The sequence below is a fragment of the Camelina sativa genome, unplaced genomic scaffold (genome assembly GCF_000633955.1).
Source record: "Camelina sativa cultivar DH55 unplaced genomic scaffold, Cs unpScaffold00518, whole genome shotgun sequence".
In the NCBI taxonomy this organism is placed as follows: domain Eukaryota; kingdom Viridiplantae; phylum Streptophyta; class Magnoliopsida; order Brassicales; family Brassicaceae; genus Camelina; species Camelina sativa.
Window position 1 is genome coordinate 9,552 of NW_010921719.1, and position 17,469 is coordinate 27,020.

The 17,469-nt window shown below is 34.8% G+C and overlaps 3 protein-coding genes across 3 annotated transcripts in view; 1 reads left to right on the forward strand and 2 right to left on the reverse strand.

Annotated features, from left to right (window-relative positions):
- Positions 1-957, forward strand: part of LOC104773359 — a 3,617-nt gene extending 2,660 nt beyond the window's left edge. The window contains exons 7-10 of the mRNA XM_019242636.1: positions 39-220; positions 298-421; positions 613-681; positions 772-957. Of these exons, the coding sequence (XP_019098181.1) occupies positions 39-220; positions 298-421; positions 613-681; positions 772-957 (561 nt within the window). The remainder of the gene's footprint in view (positions 1-38; positions 221-297; positions 422-612; positions 682-771) is intronic.
- Positions 958-12,458: 11,501 nt separating this feature from the next.
- Positions 12,459-13,594, reverse strand: LOC104773338 (ras-related protein RABA1e-like). The gene is made up of 2 exons (XM_010497921.2): positions 13,191-13,594; positions 12,459-13,108 (listed from the first exon to the last, which is right to left on the reverse strand). The coding sequence occupies exons 1-2, from the start codon at positions 13,409-13,411 to the stop codon at positions 12,676-12,678; spliced, it is 654 nt and encodes a 217-aa protein (XP_010496223.1). The 5' UTR covers positions 13,412-13,594; the 3' UTR covers positions 12,459-12,675.
- A 707-nt stretch (positions 13,595-14,301) lies between these two features.
- LOC104773339 (adenylosuccinate lyase-like) lies at positions 14,302-17,104 on the reverse strand. Its single transcript, XM_010497922.2, has 10 exons — positions 16,792-17,104; positions 16,538-16,690; positions 16,210-16,425; positions 15,932-16,114; positions 15,589-15,810; positions 15,384-15,500; positions 15,149-15,292; positions 14,959-15,060; positions 14,825-14,893; positions 14,302-14,734 (listed from the first exon to the last, which is right to left on the reverse strand). The coding sequence occupies exons 1-10, from the start codon at positions 16,939-16,941 to the stop codon at positions 14,516-14,518; spliced, it is 1,575 nt and encodes a 524-aa protein (XP_010496224.1). The 5' UTR covers positions 16,942-17,104; the 3' UTR covers positions 14,302-14,515.
- Positions 17,105-17,469: the final 365 nt, after the last annotated feature.

Here is a 17,469-nt window from a genome sequence, read left to right on the forward strand (position 1 = left end):
ACAATTACAAAATATTAATCATGATTGTGTATATTTAGGTTCGTACATGTGTGACAATTGGAACGATCTGTTCGGTTGAGACAGTGCCTAAGTGGTATTACATTGCATGCAAAGAATGTAGAAAGAAGGTTCAACCATATCCACTAGAATCTGACAAGGGGAAAAAACGTCTTTATAGTTGTGGTGTTTGCGATGACGATGTCAAAGAAGTTGATTACAAGTATGTGTTACTTAATATATTTATAATTGAATTCATGCGAATATGTTGACCATTTGAATTCTTTTATGTATTTTCAGGTATAAACTCATACTACACGTTTCGTATGGAAATTCTCCAAAGATTAAGCTGCTTTTTTTTTATGGTCTAGCCCAACTATTCGTAGGTAAAAAGGCTGATGAATTAGTTTCTCAAATTGCCGAGGTACGTTCTAACAGGATAAACATTGTACTTTTTATCAGAATATAAATTTCAAAGAATCTATAGTAACACGCACTTTTCTTGCAAATTTGGAACAATGCTCAGATGATCAAAACATTATGCCCGTTTGTCTTTCTGCTCTAATCGGGAAGACAATGCTCTTTAAAATTTCTGTCACAAATGATAACTTGAAGAGTGACAAGGCTTCTTATGTTGTTGCAAAGTTTTGGGAAAAAAAAGATATGGTCAACCAGTTTGTCAAGGTAACATATTAAATTAATAGTGTATTCTAAAAGATTATTAGATTAATTTTTGTAATTCCATTATGTGCTTATTCTTTAAAAATTTTGTAGGAAACTTACAGAAAGGCTAATGATAATTATCAAGAACTAGAATCAGATGAACAAATTCTAGAACTTACGTCGGAGGAATCAACATCTCTTTCGTCAAAGAGGGAGCTGTCTGGAATCAATGAAGAAGTCGTACAAGGTCATAGCATGACTACTAGGAAGAGGATCAAGATTGAAAAGCAAACTTAGTATTATGATTATGTTATGATTATTTTAAAAAATATATACATAATTTGGAATTTTTTTTTAATAAACTACAGGCCTTTTTTACGTTGATAAGAGTATGATTTTTTATTATTTATAAATTTTGAAATTATAAAAACTCTAAATTTTTGTGAGTCACTAATATAAACGAGACGCTGTTGCTTCTGAATCATACCATTTAATAAATTAAAATACGATAATGAAGTTTAATCATGTTCCAGTAAATATCATTTTGCATAGATACGACATAATCTAATAAAATCGGAAATTTGGTGATATTTTCTCATAGATTAAATTTTTATTATGTGAATATATGTTTAGATAATTGAATAAATGCTAATCTTTCATTTTTGTGGTATTGATATTATTATGTGATATTGTTATCCGTTTGTTAAAATATTTAATAAAATTATAGTAGTTAGAAGATTATACCTACTGATCATAATATAAATAAAAAATATTATAGAACGGAATAAAAAGGAAAAAATATGATGTCATTTTATTATTATGTGAATTTATGTAAAGATAATTGAATAAATGCTAATTTGACATTTTTGATATATTGATATTATGTGATTTTTTGAGATATTGATATTATGTGATACTATTATCCGTTTGTGGAAATATTTACAGAAATTATAGTAATGAGAAGATTATACCTTCTGATAATCATATAAATAAAGAATATTATAGACCTAATCTTATATATTTCTAAAGAACACAGAACGTTTCGACTGTATGCATACGATGAGACCTGCAAAATTACCAATATGGAGAAAGAAGGATCTGATTCATGTCGTGAATGCACAAGGTAAATAAAATTCAGTTTCTGGTATATCAAAATAGGTTTTGATTTTAAATTAATGTTCAAACGTATGAACTTATTTTCAGAAGTGCACTCAAAACATGCAAGGGTGAAAAGAACGAAAATTCTTAAATCAAATAAAGTTCCACGACGCAATGAAGGTCGTTTCTATCCATATGTTATAGTATATACTAAATATTTTTATTAAAACATATTTTTGTGTTCAAATATGTAGTTCCTACGATGTTGCCTCTGATGCATGAAGATTTTGCATGTTTTATTGTTTCTGACTCTGAGTCAACTAACGATAGTGATTCTGATAGCTCANTCAAATGATGAATTTGATACTGAGTATCGTACTACCCATAGTGTAACAAATGAATTCACACCCGTAACATCTGGGTTACAAATAAATGGTATTTTTAAAAGCTAATCTTAATTTTTGAAATAATTTAAAATATATATATCCAGGTTAATTAATTTTGTATTACTAATGTTATCAGGTTATTATGATGAAGGAGATCCTTCGTATTTATGTGAAAATTGTGGAGCATATTTATGGTTCGGAGAACGGTTAAACAAGCGAGTAAAGAAGGCGAAACCAATTTTTTCAATGTGCTGTAAAAAAGGGAGAGTCCAACTTCCTAAGCTGAAAACTCCACCGAAAACATTATCGGCGTTGTTATATAATCGCGATGATAGAAGTGACAACTTCCGTGAAAATATAAGAGCATACAATATGATGTTTTCCTTCACGTCATTAGGTGGGAAAATAAACCATTCTATTAATAATGGTAGAGGGCCGTACGTGTTCCAGATGTGTGGAGAAAACTATCACCGTATCGGAGATATTTTACCTGAACCTGGAGAAAAACTGACGTTCTTACAACTTTATATACATGACGTAGAGAATGAAGTACCTAACAGGATAAACGCATTCGGGTCAGTTTCATAGCTTATAAATATAAGATTATATTGATGTGTGTTGCTAATGTTTTGAAATTTTATTTGCCCTTGCAAGAACATCTGGATCTACCGAGAAAATAAGACAAACAACTGTAGAACTTCTAAAAAGGATGCTTGATAATCATAATCCGCATGTACAGGCGTTTAGGTCGGCTCGAGAAAGATTTGATTTAACAAATACCGTGACAAATTTGAGGTTAAGAATTCCTGCAGAAAGGACTGTTGATGCAAGGAATCAAAATCTACCTACATGCTATGAGGTAGCTGGATTAATACCAGGTGATTTCAGTACTGGCGTAATACCAGGTGATTTCATTCGATTATGATCAATAAGAATAAAAAAATTACACCTTCGGATTCTCTAGTTTCATAACACGTTATCAGCACGAAGTTCTAACTAGCTGAGAAAAATCCCTAAAACCCTAAAGCCGCCGCACATCTTTCTCCTCTCGTCCGAACCCTAAACCACCGCCGTCTCCTTCCTTTGATTCGTGATTATACTTGGCGATCGGTTCCTGTTTGTGATCCATCCGAGTTCATGGTCTGCTTCTATCCGGGGTGAGTTCTGTTCCAGTTCTGTTTGGAGATCTGTTCGAGTTCAACTTGTGTTCGTGATCGGTTCTTCTCCTTACCAAGGCCAAGGTTCATGATCAAGCTAAGAGTAAAACCGAGGTCTTTAGCTCCCGGTTCAAATCCAGTCAACCTCCAAACGGTGGAAGGTAAATAAATCAAACCCTCTTGGAACCTATGAAGCGAACCTGATCCTTTAAAATCTATTGGAACCTTAAACCTATAAGTAAACAATCAATAAGCTTTAGATCCCAAAATCCTAAAATACTAAAATCGGATTGTGTAAGGTTTAGGTTGCTAGATTGCTTGTTAAATTGAACCGATTATTTCATGATTAAAATCTGGTTGTTTGTGATTGATTGATTGCTTAGTTTCGATTATTGTTGATTGCATGAAAGTATTGAACCTAGAAACATAAAAATCGAATTAGAAGGAAGCTTCATCTGTATGTTCTAGGTTGTTAAATCATTATAATTGTTCGATTGCATAAATTCGAAATCCTAAAACCTAGCCATTAAAATCGGAACTTTGTCATTATCTTATTAAAAAGAGAAAAGGAAAATCAATCTAGGAAAAGGAAAATTTCTAAAACTCAAAATTATTTAAGAAAAAAAAGGAAAACTTAGCATGCTAGTGTCTATCTAGGATTGTTGTTTGCATGCATGTTAAGACCACAAAAATTTGAGTGTAATAAGATGGCATGGTTCGGTCTCAAATACCGCATGGCCCTAAGTGATTGGCATGGTTCGGTCTCAAATACCGCATGGCCTAAATTTTTTGCATGGTTCGGTCTCAAATACCGCATGCTAATGAACAGATGTTTTGTTATGTATTGTATAGATGGAAAAGCTCAACAACCTCTCCTATGCTGCCCTTAATGTTTTTGGAGATAATTACTTGCAATGGGCATTGGACACAAAGATCCATCTGAAATCAAAGAGCTTATGCGAATGCATTGAGGAAGAGTTTGAGTGTTCTGAAAAGGAAAAGTATAAGGCGATTATGCATATACGCCATCACCTTGCTGAGAGTCTCAAGAACCAGTACCTCACCATAGAAGATCCTCTTGACTTTTGGACAGAGCTGAAAAGCAGATATGGACACCAAAAGACGGTGCTCCTACCAAAGGCTCAATTTGATTGGGAAAACCTAAGGATCCAGGACTACAAATCTGTGGATGACTATAACTCAGAGCCGTTTAAGATAGTCTCAATCCTAAGGTTGTGTGGTACTGAGGTTACTGAGAAGGATCTGCTAGAGAAGACATTCTCTACTTTTCACACTAACAACATATTACTTCAGCAACAGTACGTGAAAAGGGGTTTGAGACCTATGCAGACCTAATCTCTTGTTTACTGCTAGCTGAGCAGAACAATGAACTATTGATGATGAATAGTTCATTGAGAACTCCTTGTACAGCTCCATTACCAGAAGCTCACAAGGTTGACATGGAAAAGAAAAATCCCCAAGAGCCAAAAGAGACTAAAGAGTCTAACTATGTCCATAGGGACAAGAGTGGCCGAGGCCGTGGAGGAAGTGGACGTGGTGGTCCTGGTCGTGGGACTTACCAAGGGCACAAGTATGGTGGTCAAGGCCGTGGAAACCGATTAGGCTTTGGCCGTGGTCAGGGTAAAGGCCGCGGTATATTTAAACCGCAACATAAGACCAAGTCCACTTGCCATAGATGTGGTATGGAAAGCCATTGGATAAAGACATGCAGAACTCCTAAACACTTTGTTGATCTCCATCAAGAGAGTTGGAAAAAGAATCCAGAAGCTAACCTGGTTCATCTCGATGGTGAAGGTGATTTCGACCATGAGAAGGATGATCTATTAGATTATGAAACCTTTGATTGTTTAAGAGAGGATAATTAAAACTCAAATGTGGTGTTGATTTAATTTTATGATTTATGCTTTGCATTTGATTGAATTATTATTTTGGTTTAAATTCAATTATATTGTTTCCTTCAATATATATTTGCTTGTTTTATTACTTTAAAGTTTAAAACATAAATTCTTGTCCATACTAGAAATGGCTAAGGACAAGAAATAATTGTGGTGGATAGTGGATTAAGCCACACAATTTTGAAGGATAAGAGATATTTTGCTAAATCTCATTATGAAAAAAAAAGCCAGTATTAGCAAGATAGCGGGTATAGCAAGCCTAATTGAAGGCTACGGCCAGGCAATATTTTATGGCACACATCTTGAACTAAGTGATGCCTTGTATTCACCCAGCTCAAAGAGAAGCTTATTGAGTTTTAAGGACATTCGTTTGAATGATTTTCATGTTGAAACAAAGGGTGAAGGAAACAGAGAGTTCCTATATATTATTGAAATCACCCAAAGATCTAAGAGAATCCTAGAGTTAATACCTGCAGTAGCCACTGGTTTTTACCATGCTAAGATTAATATGATAGAGGCTAATTTGACAATGAATAAGATGTTCAATGAACAATTCACTTTATGGCATGACCGGCTTGGCCATCCGGGTTCTAAGATGATGCGTAAGCTGATATTAAATTCAAATGGGCACACTCTTAAAGAGAGACGAGTTATCCCTAAGAATCTCACGTGTGTAGCATGTACACAAGGGAAACTCATTATAAGGTCATCACTAGTCAATGTAACTAAAGAGATTATCCACTTAAGACTATACGTCTAGATAGTGCTGGTGAATTTATATCTCAAGCATTTAATAATTATGGTATGTTCATGGGGCATGAACATACAAAGAATGGATTAGGTGAATCCTTCATTAAACGTATTCAATTAATAGCTTGACCATTACTCATGAGGTCGAAGCTTCCTGTGTCGGCTTGGGGACACGCAGTATTACATGCAGTAGAGCTTATACGCATCAGGCCATCTAGTGAGCATAAATATTTACCATCCCAATTATTAATGGGTCATGAGCCAGACATATCCCATCTAAAGATATTCGGGTGTGCCGTTTATATATACCGATTACATCATCACAGAGAACGAAGATGGGACCTCAAAGGAGGATGAGAATATATGTTGGATATAATTCTCCCACCATTATTAAGTATCTTGAGCCAACTACGGGTGATTTATTTAAGGCCATACGCGGATTGTCAGTTTGCTGAATCCGAATTTCCTATGATTGGGTGGAGAGACAAACAAGCTGGTCAAGGAAATATCATGGAATCAAACATCCTTAAATTGGCAAGATCCTCGGACTCTAGCATGTGATGCAGAGATCTAAAAGATTATACATTTGCAAAAGCTAGCTATTCAATTGCCAGATTCCTTTGCTGACCCAAAGAGAGTAACAAAATCGTACATATCAGCTTGTAATGCACCAGTACGTATTGATGTTCAAAGGGAACACAATAATCAAGTTGCTACAGAGTCTAAGCCATGTTTAAAACGAGGTAGACCATTAGGTTCCAAAGATAAGAACCCTCGGAAATCTAAGAAAGGTGCAAAACAAACCGAGGTTAAGGAATTAACAGACATGTCCGCGGCAAATCCTAAGGTACCAAATGAGGTTTGGGACGCTGAACCTCAAGGACCTGAAGGTATTGATAAAAATGAGATATCAATCAATTATATCATGTCTGGAATTCAATAGAACCGTGAGGATGTCGACATCAATAAAATATTTGCATACAAGGTAGCACTTGAGATAAATGAGGATCATGAACCCACGTCTATATTAGAGTGCACTCAAAGTAAAGATTAGTTAAAATGGAAAGAAGCCATTGACGTGGAGTTAAACTCTTTAAAGAAGAGAAATGTGTTTGGTCCGATCTTAAGGACAACACTCGATATAAAGCCAGTTGGACATAAATAGGTCTTTGTAAGGAAGATAAATGAGAGTAATGAAATCGTGAGATATAAGGCACGGCTTGTAGTACAAGGATTCTCTCAAAGACCAGGAATAGATTATGAGGAGACATACTCCCCTGTGATGGATGCAATGACTTTTAGATTTTTAATAAGTCTGGCTATAAGAGAAAAACTGGATTTGCGGTTAATGGATGTTGTAACCGCATACTTATATGGTCCACTGGATAATGAAATTTATATGAGATTACCATAGGGTATTGAGCTCAAAGATAAGAATGGTTCTCGAGAACAATACTGCATAAGGCTGAACAAATCCCTTTATGGACTGAAACAAAGTGGTCGAATGTGGTACAATAGACTAAGTGAGTACCTAGCCAAGGAAAGCTATAAGAATGACCCAATCAGTCCATGTATTTTTATAAAGAAGTTTGCAAATAAAGGGTTTGTAATCATAGCAGTATATGTGGATGATTTGAATATCTTAGGAACCTCTGGGGAAATCGCCCAAAAAGTAGAATATCTAAAGAAAGAATTTGAAATGAAAGACCTAGGTAAATCTAAGTTCTGTTTGGGATTGCAGCTTGAGTACATAAATGATGGAATCCTTGTGCATCAAATGGCATATACAGAAAAAGTACTCAAGAGGTTTAGTATGGACTAGGCTCACCCATTGACCAGCCCAATGGTGGTGAGAAGCTTTGAATTGGATAAAGATCCATTCGGTCCAAAGAAGGACGATGAAGAAGTTCTCGGTCTTGAAGTGTCATACTTCAGTGCTATAGGAGCGTTAATGTTTTTGGCTAGCCACACTAGAACAGACATATGTTTTTCCGTGAACCTCTTAGCAAGATTTAGTTCTTATCCGACCCAAAGGCACTGGAACGGTATCAAACATGTGTTGCATTATCTACAAGGAACATTAGATTTGAGTTTATATTATACTAACTATAACAAAGAGGGTTTAGTTGGTCTTGCTGATGCAGGTTATAACAAAGAAGGTTTAGTGTGTTTGGTTGAAGTCGATAATTCAACATATCAGGACGGATTGCGGTATGATCGAAGGTAAGGAGCCAACCGTGATATATGAGGACAATATGGCTTACATCGCACAGCTCAAGGAAGGTTACATCAAGGGAGATCGGACGAAACATATCTTACCCAAGTTCTTCTTCACACAAGAAATACAAAAAGCCGAAGAAGTTCAAGTGGTACAAGTTCAGTATGGTGACAACTCAGCCGATCTCTTCACCAAATCACTACCGACATCAACATTCAAGAAGCTCACGCACCAGATTGGAATGCGGAAACTTAAGGACTTATAGTGATGCTTGGAACAGGGGGAGCAATGCGTGCTGTACTCTTTTTCCTTCACCATGGTTTTGTCCCACTGGGTTTTCCTGGTAAGGTTTTAATGAGGCAGCACCCCCAAGCGTATTACATCGATCCCTTAGCATCAGCACGGTTATGTCATCCAAGGGGGAGTGTTGTAAATCACTTAATGGACTCCATAACCGGCCCACTATATGTCTTCTTCTGTAAGGCCCATCGGCCATGTCCCTATTACTAAGTCGGTTTAGGCTTTGCCTTTGTACTTTACTATATATATGTAACCTCATTCGATTATGATCAATAAGAATAAGAGAATTACACTTTCCGATTCTCTAGTTCCATAACATAAACGTACATAAAAAAAGCATGGCCACGAATAAGCAGTCAAGCCAAGATAACACAAATTAAAAGCAGGCAGTCACTACTCATTAGAGAGAATATGATAAAAGAGTAATAATTTCTTATTCATTATTTATGGATTATTGTAAGGTGACCAAACAAACAAACTGTAGGGGGGAAAGATGAAGATCTCTCCGTTCCCACGAATAAGAGAATGACACCAAACTCATCACTACTACGGAGCAATAAGATAACGCAAAAAGACACCAGGACATATATGATATATGAAGAGGAGGGGGGGTCGAAAGAGAGAGATCTAAGATGATGGATCCTAAGAGAGCTGACCACAATCGGCAACAACCACCGGCTTTGATGGCTTCCCAGACGATGATCCGACCTTCTCAATGGCCTTGACGACGTCTAACCCTTCCACGACCTGCCCAAACAACACATGCTTACCATCACGCCAATCGGTCTTCACGGTGCAGATGAAGAACTGAGATACGTTGGTGTTGGCTCCATTTCGCCATCGACAGGATTCCTGGTCCCGTTTGCTTCATGATCTGTTGGTGTTGGCCCCATAGATCGACTCGCCGCCTGTTCCGTTCACGGCTGTGAAGTCTCCTCCCGTTTATCATGAAGTTTCCTCCCTGGTTTATGAAATTAGTCATACAATAGCTAGTTATGGTTAGCTTAAAGAAAACAAAAAGTAAATGAACATAAAATAAAAAAACAGACTGAAAGTGAGAGATGACTCGATTGCAGTCGAAAATGGTTTTTATAGAGTTGCAGAAACATAAATTTCAGAACGAATGATACCAGTAGGTTATTGGTGCGCCAGGCGTTCCTCAAACCCTTATCCCCACCTTTTAACAACCTTCCATAAGACAAGCTGTCACCAATTGATCTACAGGTCAATTGGTGACAACTTGTCTTGCGGGAAGGTTGTTAAAGGGTGGGGACCAGGGTTCGAGGAACGCCTGGCGCACCAATAACCCACTGGTGGACTTGGATGTGAGTTCCATTCTACGGTGAGGGGTTAGGATCAATGCCCTGCAAGGCCAACTTCGGGCCTATGGAGGCAAGATAGCGGTGGGCTAGTGGAGTCAACGGGACGGATTGTCACATTAGCAAAGAAATTAATAGAGAAATATTAGGAAACAATATTTCTAAATTTAAAATCGAATATCTTAAACCCAATTGGTAATTGGTAATAAATTAGATATTATACGATAATCATTAAATATAGCGATAATATTGATAAGTAACAAATTACTAAATAATAGGAGCAAAAGTAGTAATAAAGATTGATTTGAATAATAAATATTATAATTAAGAGATTGGTAATCGGATACTAAAAATAAGGAAAGTAGGATCCGCATCCCTTTATTCTTGATCTGAATCTATTATTCCTAAACCGATTAATATTATTCCCTTAATCATGTGTTTGTTTACAGGTCTCGATAATTTGAGACATAATTACCCTTGATGATTTGATTTCAATAAGTTTTGTAAGTGACAGATTTTGTAAATAAATGAGTAATTTCGGACATTTTCAAAATGTACTTCACTTTTAATAGTATTAAGATGAAAGGGTGTGAGAGTTTGCTATATGAGTTAGTGATATAAATAAAGTTTGTTCATCATAGTTTTGGATGCTAATTTGGAGCTAATGGAGGGATTTAGATCTCTCAAGAGATAGTTGTAAATAAAGTAACTCTTATCTGTCATACGCTTTTGTGCCTTTGTGATCCAAGTCGAGCAATAACGAGCCAACAAAATGATATAAGCCCCACATAGTCAGTGAATTAGATTGAGAAAAGGGTATTGAGATGTGTAGACTTATAATCCACGCGTTGCGTGGGACTATAACTTTTTTATTATTAATGTGTCCTGTTGAATATAATTAAAATTATTTAATATTTAAAATATAAATCTATATAAATGTCAAATTTATTTTATTAATCAATATATAACTTATCTTTTTCGTTTAACACTTTTTCACAAATTATTTTTTAAAATTTTCAGTATACACTCGTCATCTCTTGCATCTACTTTCTTTTTACATTTTCTTATCTCTCTTATAACATATTGATTATGAAGATATATCTTAACTATTTTTCATCTTCCAATACTCTTTTGTTTTTTATCGGTTGAGTGATCATTACTTATTATTATAGACGTAAAAATCTTAGAGAATATACCCACCCTTTGTCGCCAAGTTTTTTTAACAATGTTGTACTACCCATAAATTTTGCTTCCTAGTAATGAATCTCATAGTTGGACTTGTTTCTATTCATAAACATCATATTATAACATCAAATATTACAATTTATCTTTATTGTCTGACAAAAGAAAATTTATGTTCACATATATCATTTTTTCTAATTTAAAATATGTATAGTCTAATACTATGTTTCTATGTATTGTTCTTTTATTTTGATTCTCTTGAATCTACAAACTCATAAGATTACTCTAACTTTTAAATATGTGTATTTATCCAAAATGGAATTATTTTAAAATTTTAGTTAAGAATTTGCAATATTAAGTTTTCTTTAAGATGTTTTATTTCAACTAATCTTATACATTTCTCTTAAATACATACAATATTTTAATTTTTGAGCACTTGATTAATATTTGCTCCTTTTTGGATATACAAATTTCACCATTTTTCAAATTTGAAAACGATATATATTATAGATCACTCAAACTATTTTAATTATTTATATTATTTAGAATTCTAAATAAGAATATGGAGCAAATCCTTCTGGTTTTAATCAATAACATAAATTTATAATTTAACACTAACAAATATAGTCTCAAGTTTTAAATACAAATATCTATTATTAATTTTATTATACTATAATTGAAAATAATAATATGCATCAACTTTTAATCGATAACATGAATTTATAATTTAACACCAAAAATTGAATAACCTTCTGATTTAAAAAAACCTTTAAATTTTTGTGTTTATTTTTTTTAAAACTTATTTTCTTTATCCTAATAATTGTTACTCTTGAAAATAATTGTTGTTCCATTATGATAGCTTTATTTTTCCTCTATACTAGTCTTTTTAAAATATCTAATTTTATGTTTATGTAATCTCTATTCATATTTTACTTTGATATTTTTTTTTTGGCTATATTTTTTTCATTTCTTTTTTGGTTTACATTTTAGTTTAAATTACTATAAATTATTTTTCATAATAATAGTAAAAAATTATTAAAAATAGTTAATTAATTGATGTATTAACTTTAGATTTTGTGTTCTTTTAATTATGTGAATTAAATTGATTAAAATTGAAAATAAGAAGTGATGATGTGGAAGAAGGAGAGATGTTAATACACTTGCGCCTACTTTGAACTCAAACCCCCCATATAAGTATAACTCAATCTATTTTGAAGAGGTTGGAAAAAACTATTCAGCCCATTCAACTCAAAAAGTTGAAAAAATAAATGAGTTGAACCACTATACAGCAAAAATCTTCAACTTGTTCAACCACTATTTTGGAGATGAATGAGTTGAATATTATTCAACCCAAATTTGTTCAACCCATTTTTTTTAAGTCTGTTCAACCCATTTTTTCAGTCTGCTGCATCCATTTGCAGCTTAAACTCTACGTAATGTGAGCGGTTCGGTTATAATGTCCATCCCTATAATCACGTCTTTAAACGTCCTTATTAACCTGACCCAAGTCTTGTCCAATTTGATACAAATTCGGTTTGTATTGTAAAACCAAACCGGTCTGATAACCTTAAGAAAATTGAAGCCCCCTCAAAAAAAAGTCAGATACAACAAATCCAAATTCCAAAACCAAAACCTCCTTCCAAGAAAAGACAGTTTACAAACAAAAAAAAACAAGAACAATTAATAATCTCAACCTGAGCAACAGCCAGAGGATTTAACAGCAGTAACATCATCCTTGTTTCCGATATCAATGGTCTGTCCTTTAGGTAAAGACATGGGATCTCCAGTACCATCAAGAGCTTTACGGCTCATTACACGATAGATCTGAGTCAATACATGAGTAAAAGCTTGCTCAACATTTGTAGCATCAAGAGCAGAAGTCTCCATGAAGAACATGTTCTCTCTCTCAGAGAACGCTCTAGCTTCGTCTGTGGGAACCGCACGAAGATGGCGAAGATCGGCTTTGTTTCCAACAAGCATGATCACAACGTTGGCATCGGTATGGTCACGAAGCTCCTTGAGCCATCGTTCAACGTTCTCGAACGTTACGTGTCGAGTTATGTCGTATACTAGAAGCGCCCCTACTGCTCCTCTGTAGTATGCACTCGTGATTGCTCTGTATCTGTATCACACAACATAACGAAACTGCTCAAAAACAGAGCCGGAGAAGGATTAAAAACAGAGATTTCTTGAGGATTTGTTACCTTTCTTGACCGGCGGTATCCCAAAGCTGAGCTTTGATGATTTTCTCGTCGACATGAACGCTTCTTGTTGCGAACTCTACACCGATGGTTGACTTTGACTCGATGCTGAATTCGTTTCTTGTGAATCGAGACAAAAGGTTTGATTTCCCGACGCCGGAGTCTCCGATCAAGACTAGTTTGAAGAGGTAATCGTAGTCGTCGTCTGCTCTGTACGCTCCCATTATTTTGAGATCTTCGAACGATGTAACGAAAACTTAAAGAGATGTTTGTAATGATCTTTATGAAATGGATGATGTGTTTGTTGTGTTTTGTAATGAAATGAAACAAAGGGGGTAGTGGGTAACGACGAAAACTTATTGGTTTTGTTTGTCTCTAAACAAAAAAGATTAATAATATGAGATTCAATGATTTGTGATTATTATATGCATGACTAAGCATATGTATTATGTTTTTGAAAGTCGTTGGAAAGATTAGAGAACAAACATGTTTGACGAAATCTTCGGGTTTATGGCCGCCATGAACTAGTAAACGCAGAACAAAACACTTGCAGGAAAATATAAATATTATCTCCAAGGAATATTTCTTAAATTTCAAATTTATAGTTTTTGTCTAATTAAATCACTTGGAAACTATTCCATATCACTAGTATTTTTCTCATTCTTCTTCTATTTGTGTTGTGTTTTAACTTTTAAGAAGTTGTTGTATATGCAACTAAATATGAGAGAGACATTATGTTTAGACCTTTAATTAATTGAATGTGGAGAGATATATATCATACCAACTCTAAAGGAAAACTAGTAAGTGTATCTCTGAGAAATTACTAGATCTTGTGGTATTTATTTTAGACATAAAACATATGTGTGAGTGCATGTATATGTTAACTACAAATAAATAGAATTACTTTAGCTCTTAATTGACTAACAATATTTCACAATTTGTTTTCTGGTATAATTTATTTGACTGGATTTTTCATTTTTGATACATAATAACACTTGGGTTATAAAAAACAAAAACCACTCAACTTGTGAACTCTTTATTATTTGACTCAAATGTAATTATTTTCATTATATGACCTGTTTGAGAATCATCGACCACAAATAAGTCTAAGACATTTTTAGATCAAAGAGAGGCTCTGATTCCATTGGTAATGGTCAAAAACACTCTAAAAGAGGAAATAATAAATAACACAACAACAGTACAAGATTTTTCTCAACACTGTAAAACGTATAAAGCCATCAATCTATAAATTGACCTTGTTTTCCAGTGGATTTGGAAAAGAATAGCATAATACAAGAGCAAAATCTATCACCGATTTGATCTTTTAATCAATGTCCCAAGTGCACAGCTTCATCCACGGCCAGCGCCAATGCAGCAGCAGCACCAACATATTTGTGTGGAGTTAGCTCCAAAAGTTGGTCTTTTGCTTCTTCAGGCAAATCCAAACCTTTGATAAACTTTCTAATGTTTTCTTCATCAACAGCTCTTCCTCTTGTTAGCTCCTTCAGCTTCTCATACGGCTCTGGAACACCGTATCTCCTCATCACCTATTTTATGATACCATAATAATTCCGTCATATTGTAATACATGCTATAACTTGATCGATATTAAAGACTATGAAAGTCGAGAAATTTACAGTTTGTATCGGTTCAGCAAGGACTTCCCAAGTATGATCCAAATGTTCTTTTAACCGAGCTTCATTAACCTATATCAAGAACATTCTTAGTTCATGACAAAGTGGAACAAATCTTAAGGCTACGGTAATAATACCTGAAGCTTCCCGATTCCCTGAATCGCGCTCTTGTAAGCGAGAAGGGAGTGTCCTAAAGCTACACCCATGTTTCTCAAGACAGTTGAATCGGTTAAATCACGCTGCAGATTGTAAAATATAATTTTCAGTGTCCATTAGTGTTACAAAACTATACAATAGACACTTGATATGGGAAAAAATGGGTCAGACCTGCATTCTTGAAATGGGAAGCTTCATGCTGAGAAAAGCAAGCTGTGCATTTGCTATACCTAGATTTCCTTCACTGTTCTCAAAGTCAATAGGATTCACCTTGTGAGGCATTGTCGACGATCCAATTTCACCCGCTTTAGTTATCTGCATCAAAGCTTCAAACTATGAGACGATGTTCCCTTTCCCATTCAAATGATTCAACATATTTTTTTTTTAGTAATTTGTTAATACTTGCCTGCTTAAAGTACCCTAGAGATATGTAGCTCCATATATCTCTGTCAAAATCGATTAAAATATTGTTGAATTGGCTAATTGTATTAAAGAGTCTAGCCATATAGTCATGGGGTTCGATCTGCAAAAGCCACGAGAGAACAATCAATCAGTGAAGAGCTATATAAATGCGAACAAAATCACTCCACCAGCATGAGAAACTATATTACCTGAGTCACGTATGGGTTGAATGTTAATCCGAGAGAAGTAACAAACTCCTCTGCAACATGAGGCCAGTCGATATTAGAATATGCGGAGATATGGGCGTTGTAGTTCCCAACAGCACCCGCAAATTTCCCCTTAATCTTAGTTTCTGAAAGATATCTCCTTTCTTCGCTCAACCTCACAGCAAAAATCGCCATTTCCTTGCCCAAAGTTGTAGGAGAAGCTGCCTGCATTATAAATCAAAATCCAAAGAGATAGACAGAATCAAAATCATGACCAGTGCTTCAACATAGAGATAGACAGAACTGACATACTGAAACAACGCAAAGGTAACACTTTCGACATTACCTGTCCATGAGTATGTGAAAGCATTGGGACATACGCAAAACTCTTAGCCATCAGAGAGATTGACTTAATCAGCTCATCCATGGTAGGAAGTATAACCGAACTAAGCGCTTCTCGAAGCATCAAAGCATGGGAAAGATTGTTGATGTCCTCAGACGTACAAGCAAAATGGAAAAACTCAAGAACCTAATCAATTAAAAAGACAGAGAAAATTAGTTACAGAGCATCAAAAGCATCCAAACCTTAAAAGAACTTAGAAGCGAGAGAAAAGTTTCAAAAACCTTAGCAATCTCCGGATGTGATTCACACTTTTGTTTCAAGAAATACTCCACTGCTTTCACATCGTGATTTGTTACTCTCTCAATCTTCTTAACTTCCAATGCATCATCCACGCTAAATCCATCAATGATGCCTTGCAAGTACTCCTGAGCCTCTTTGCTAAAGCTTGGAACTTCAGTGACTTCAGGAATATTTGAAAGCTTGAGAAGCCATTTGATCTAACATATACATACAAAAAGATCAAATTTTGGCAAACGGGTACAATCTTCTCAAACAATGAATCAAATCTTACAATCATCTCAATCAATGAATCATATCATAAGTCTTCACCTCGACAAGAACTCGGAAATAGATCAACCCAAACTCGCTCATAGAAGAAGCCAATTCATTAACTTTCCCCCAGTAACGTCCATCCAAAGGAGATAACGCAGTTAAATTCGACATCTCCAAGTCTCTGGAACTAGCCCCTGCCATTGCTACCACCTAAAGCATATCCATTTAATCGCCAATTCGTATCGCAATATCAGATTACATCCAAAACACAGCTTTTCAGCAAAACCCATTAAGAAAAATTAAGACTTTACCTTTCTTGAAGTGATTAGCTTGAGAGAATCAGTAGAAGAGACAGAGAACGAAACTCTCGGAGCCAAACACAGGGATTTTGATGGGTTTAAGAGACTTCTGGTGGTTGGTGTAACGCCGAGACAAGGGATTTTGGTGTTGGTTAAAGCCATCGGAAAAAAAATTGAGCTCTTTAGAGTTAGATTCCAGAATCAAAAGCTTAGGAGCCAGTGAGTGAGTCTCGGCCGATATATTAGTATTTTAGGGTTTTAGTAGGAGATTCCGATTAAACAACAAAACACAGTTGTGCATTTCTATTAGTTTTCAAGGTTCCATTTTTACCATTGTTATCCCTACTTGATCTTCAAATTTGTTAAAGAATAAAACTTTCATAATTTATAAATTGTAGGTTTTTAAAAATAAAAATAAAATAGAAACTGAGCAAACTCGTGTGTTTATTATGTGTAGAATTTAGTTTCTTGTCAACAAATATTTAATTTTCTTTTTCATCCTCAACGAATATTTAATAATTATATATTTTTCAGCATATTTAATAATTATATGTACAAGAAAAAAAGAATTGATACACACACAAAAAAACCCTACATATTTCTTATATATAAAGTTTTTTTTTTGTGAAGATAAAGAATAAACAAATTTTTTTGACATAATTATGTAATTAAATTAACAACAGTCATGTT

What these genes read in the sequence shown, in the direction of transcription:
- LOC104773338 (XM_010497921.2), bottom strand. Translation starts at nt 13,411, where the DNA reads ATGGGAGCGTACAGAGCAGACGACGACTACGATTACCTCTTCAAACTA. An exon ending in GATACCGCCGGTCAAGAAAG is followed by an intron (nt 13,109 to 13,190) that starts GTAACAAATCCT and finishes TGTGTGATACAG; the next exon opens with ATACAGAGCAATCACGAGTG.
- LOC104773339 (XM_010497922.2), bottom strand. Translation starts at nt 16,941, where the DNA reads ATGGCTTTAACCAACACCAAAATCCCTTGTCTCGGCGTTACACCAACC. An exon ending in TTTCACATACTCATGGACAG is followed by an intron (nt 15,811 to 15,931) that starts GTAATGTCGAAA and finishes TTTATAATGCAG; the next exon opens with GCAGCTTCTCCTACAACTTT. An exon ending in AGGGAATCGGGAAGCTTCAG is followed by an intron (nt 14,894 to 14,958) that starts GTATTATTACCG and finishes TTCTTGATATAG; the next exon opens with GTTAATGAAGCTCGGTTAAA.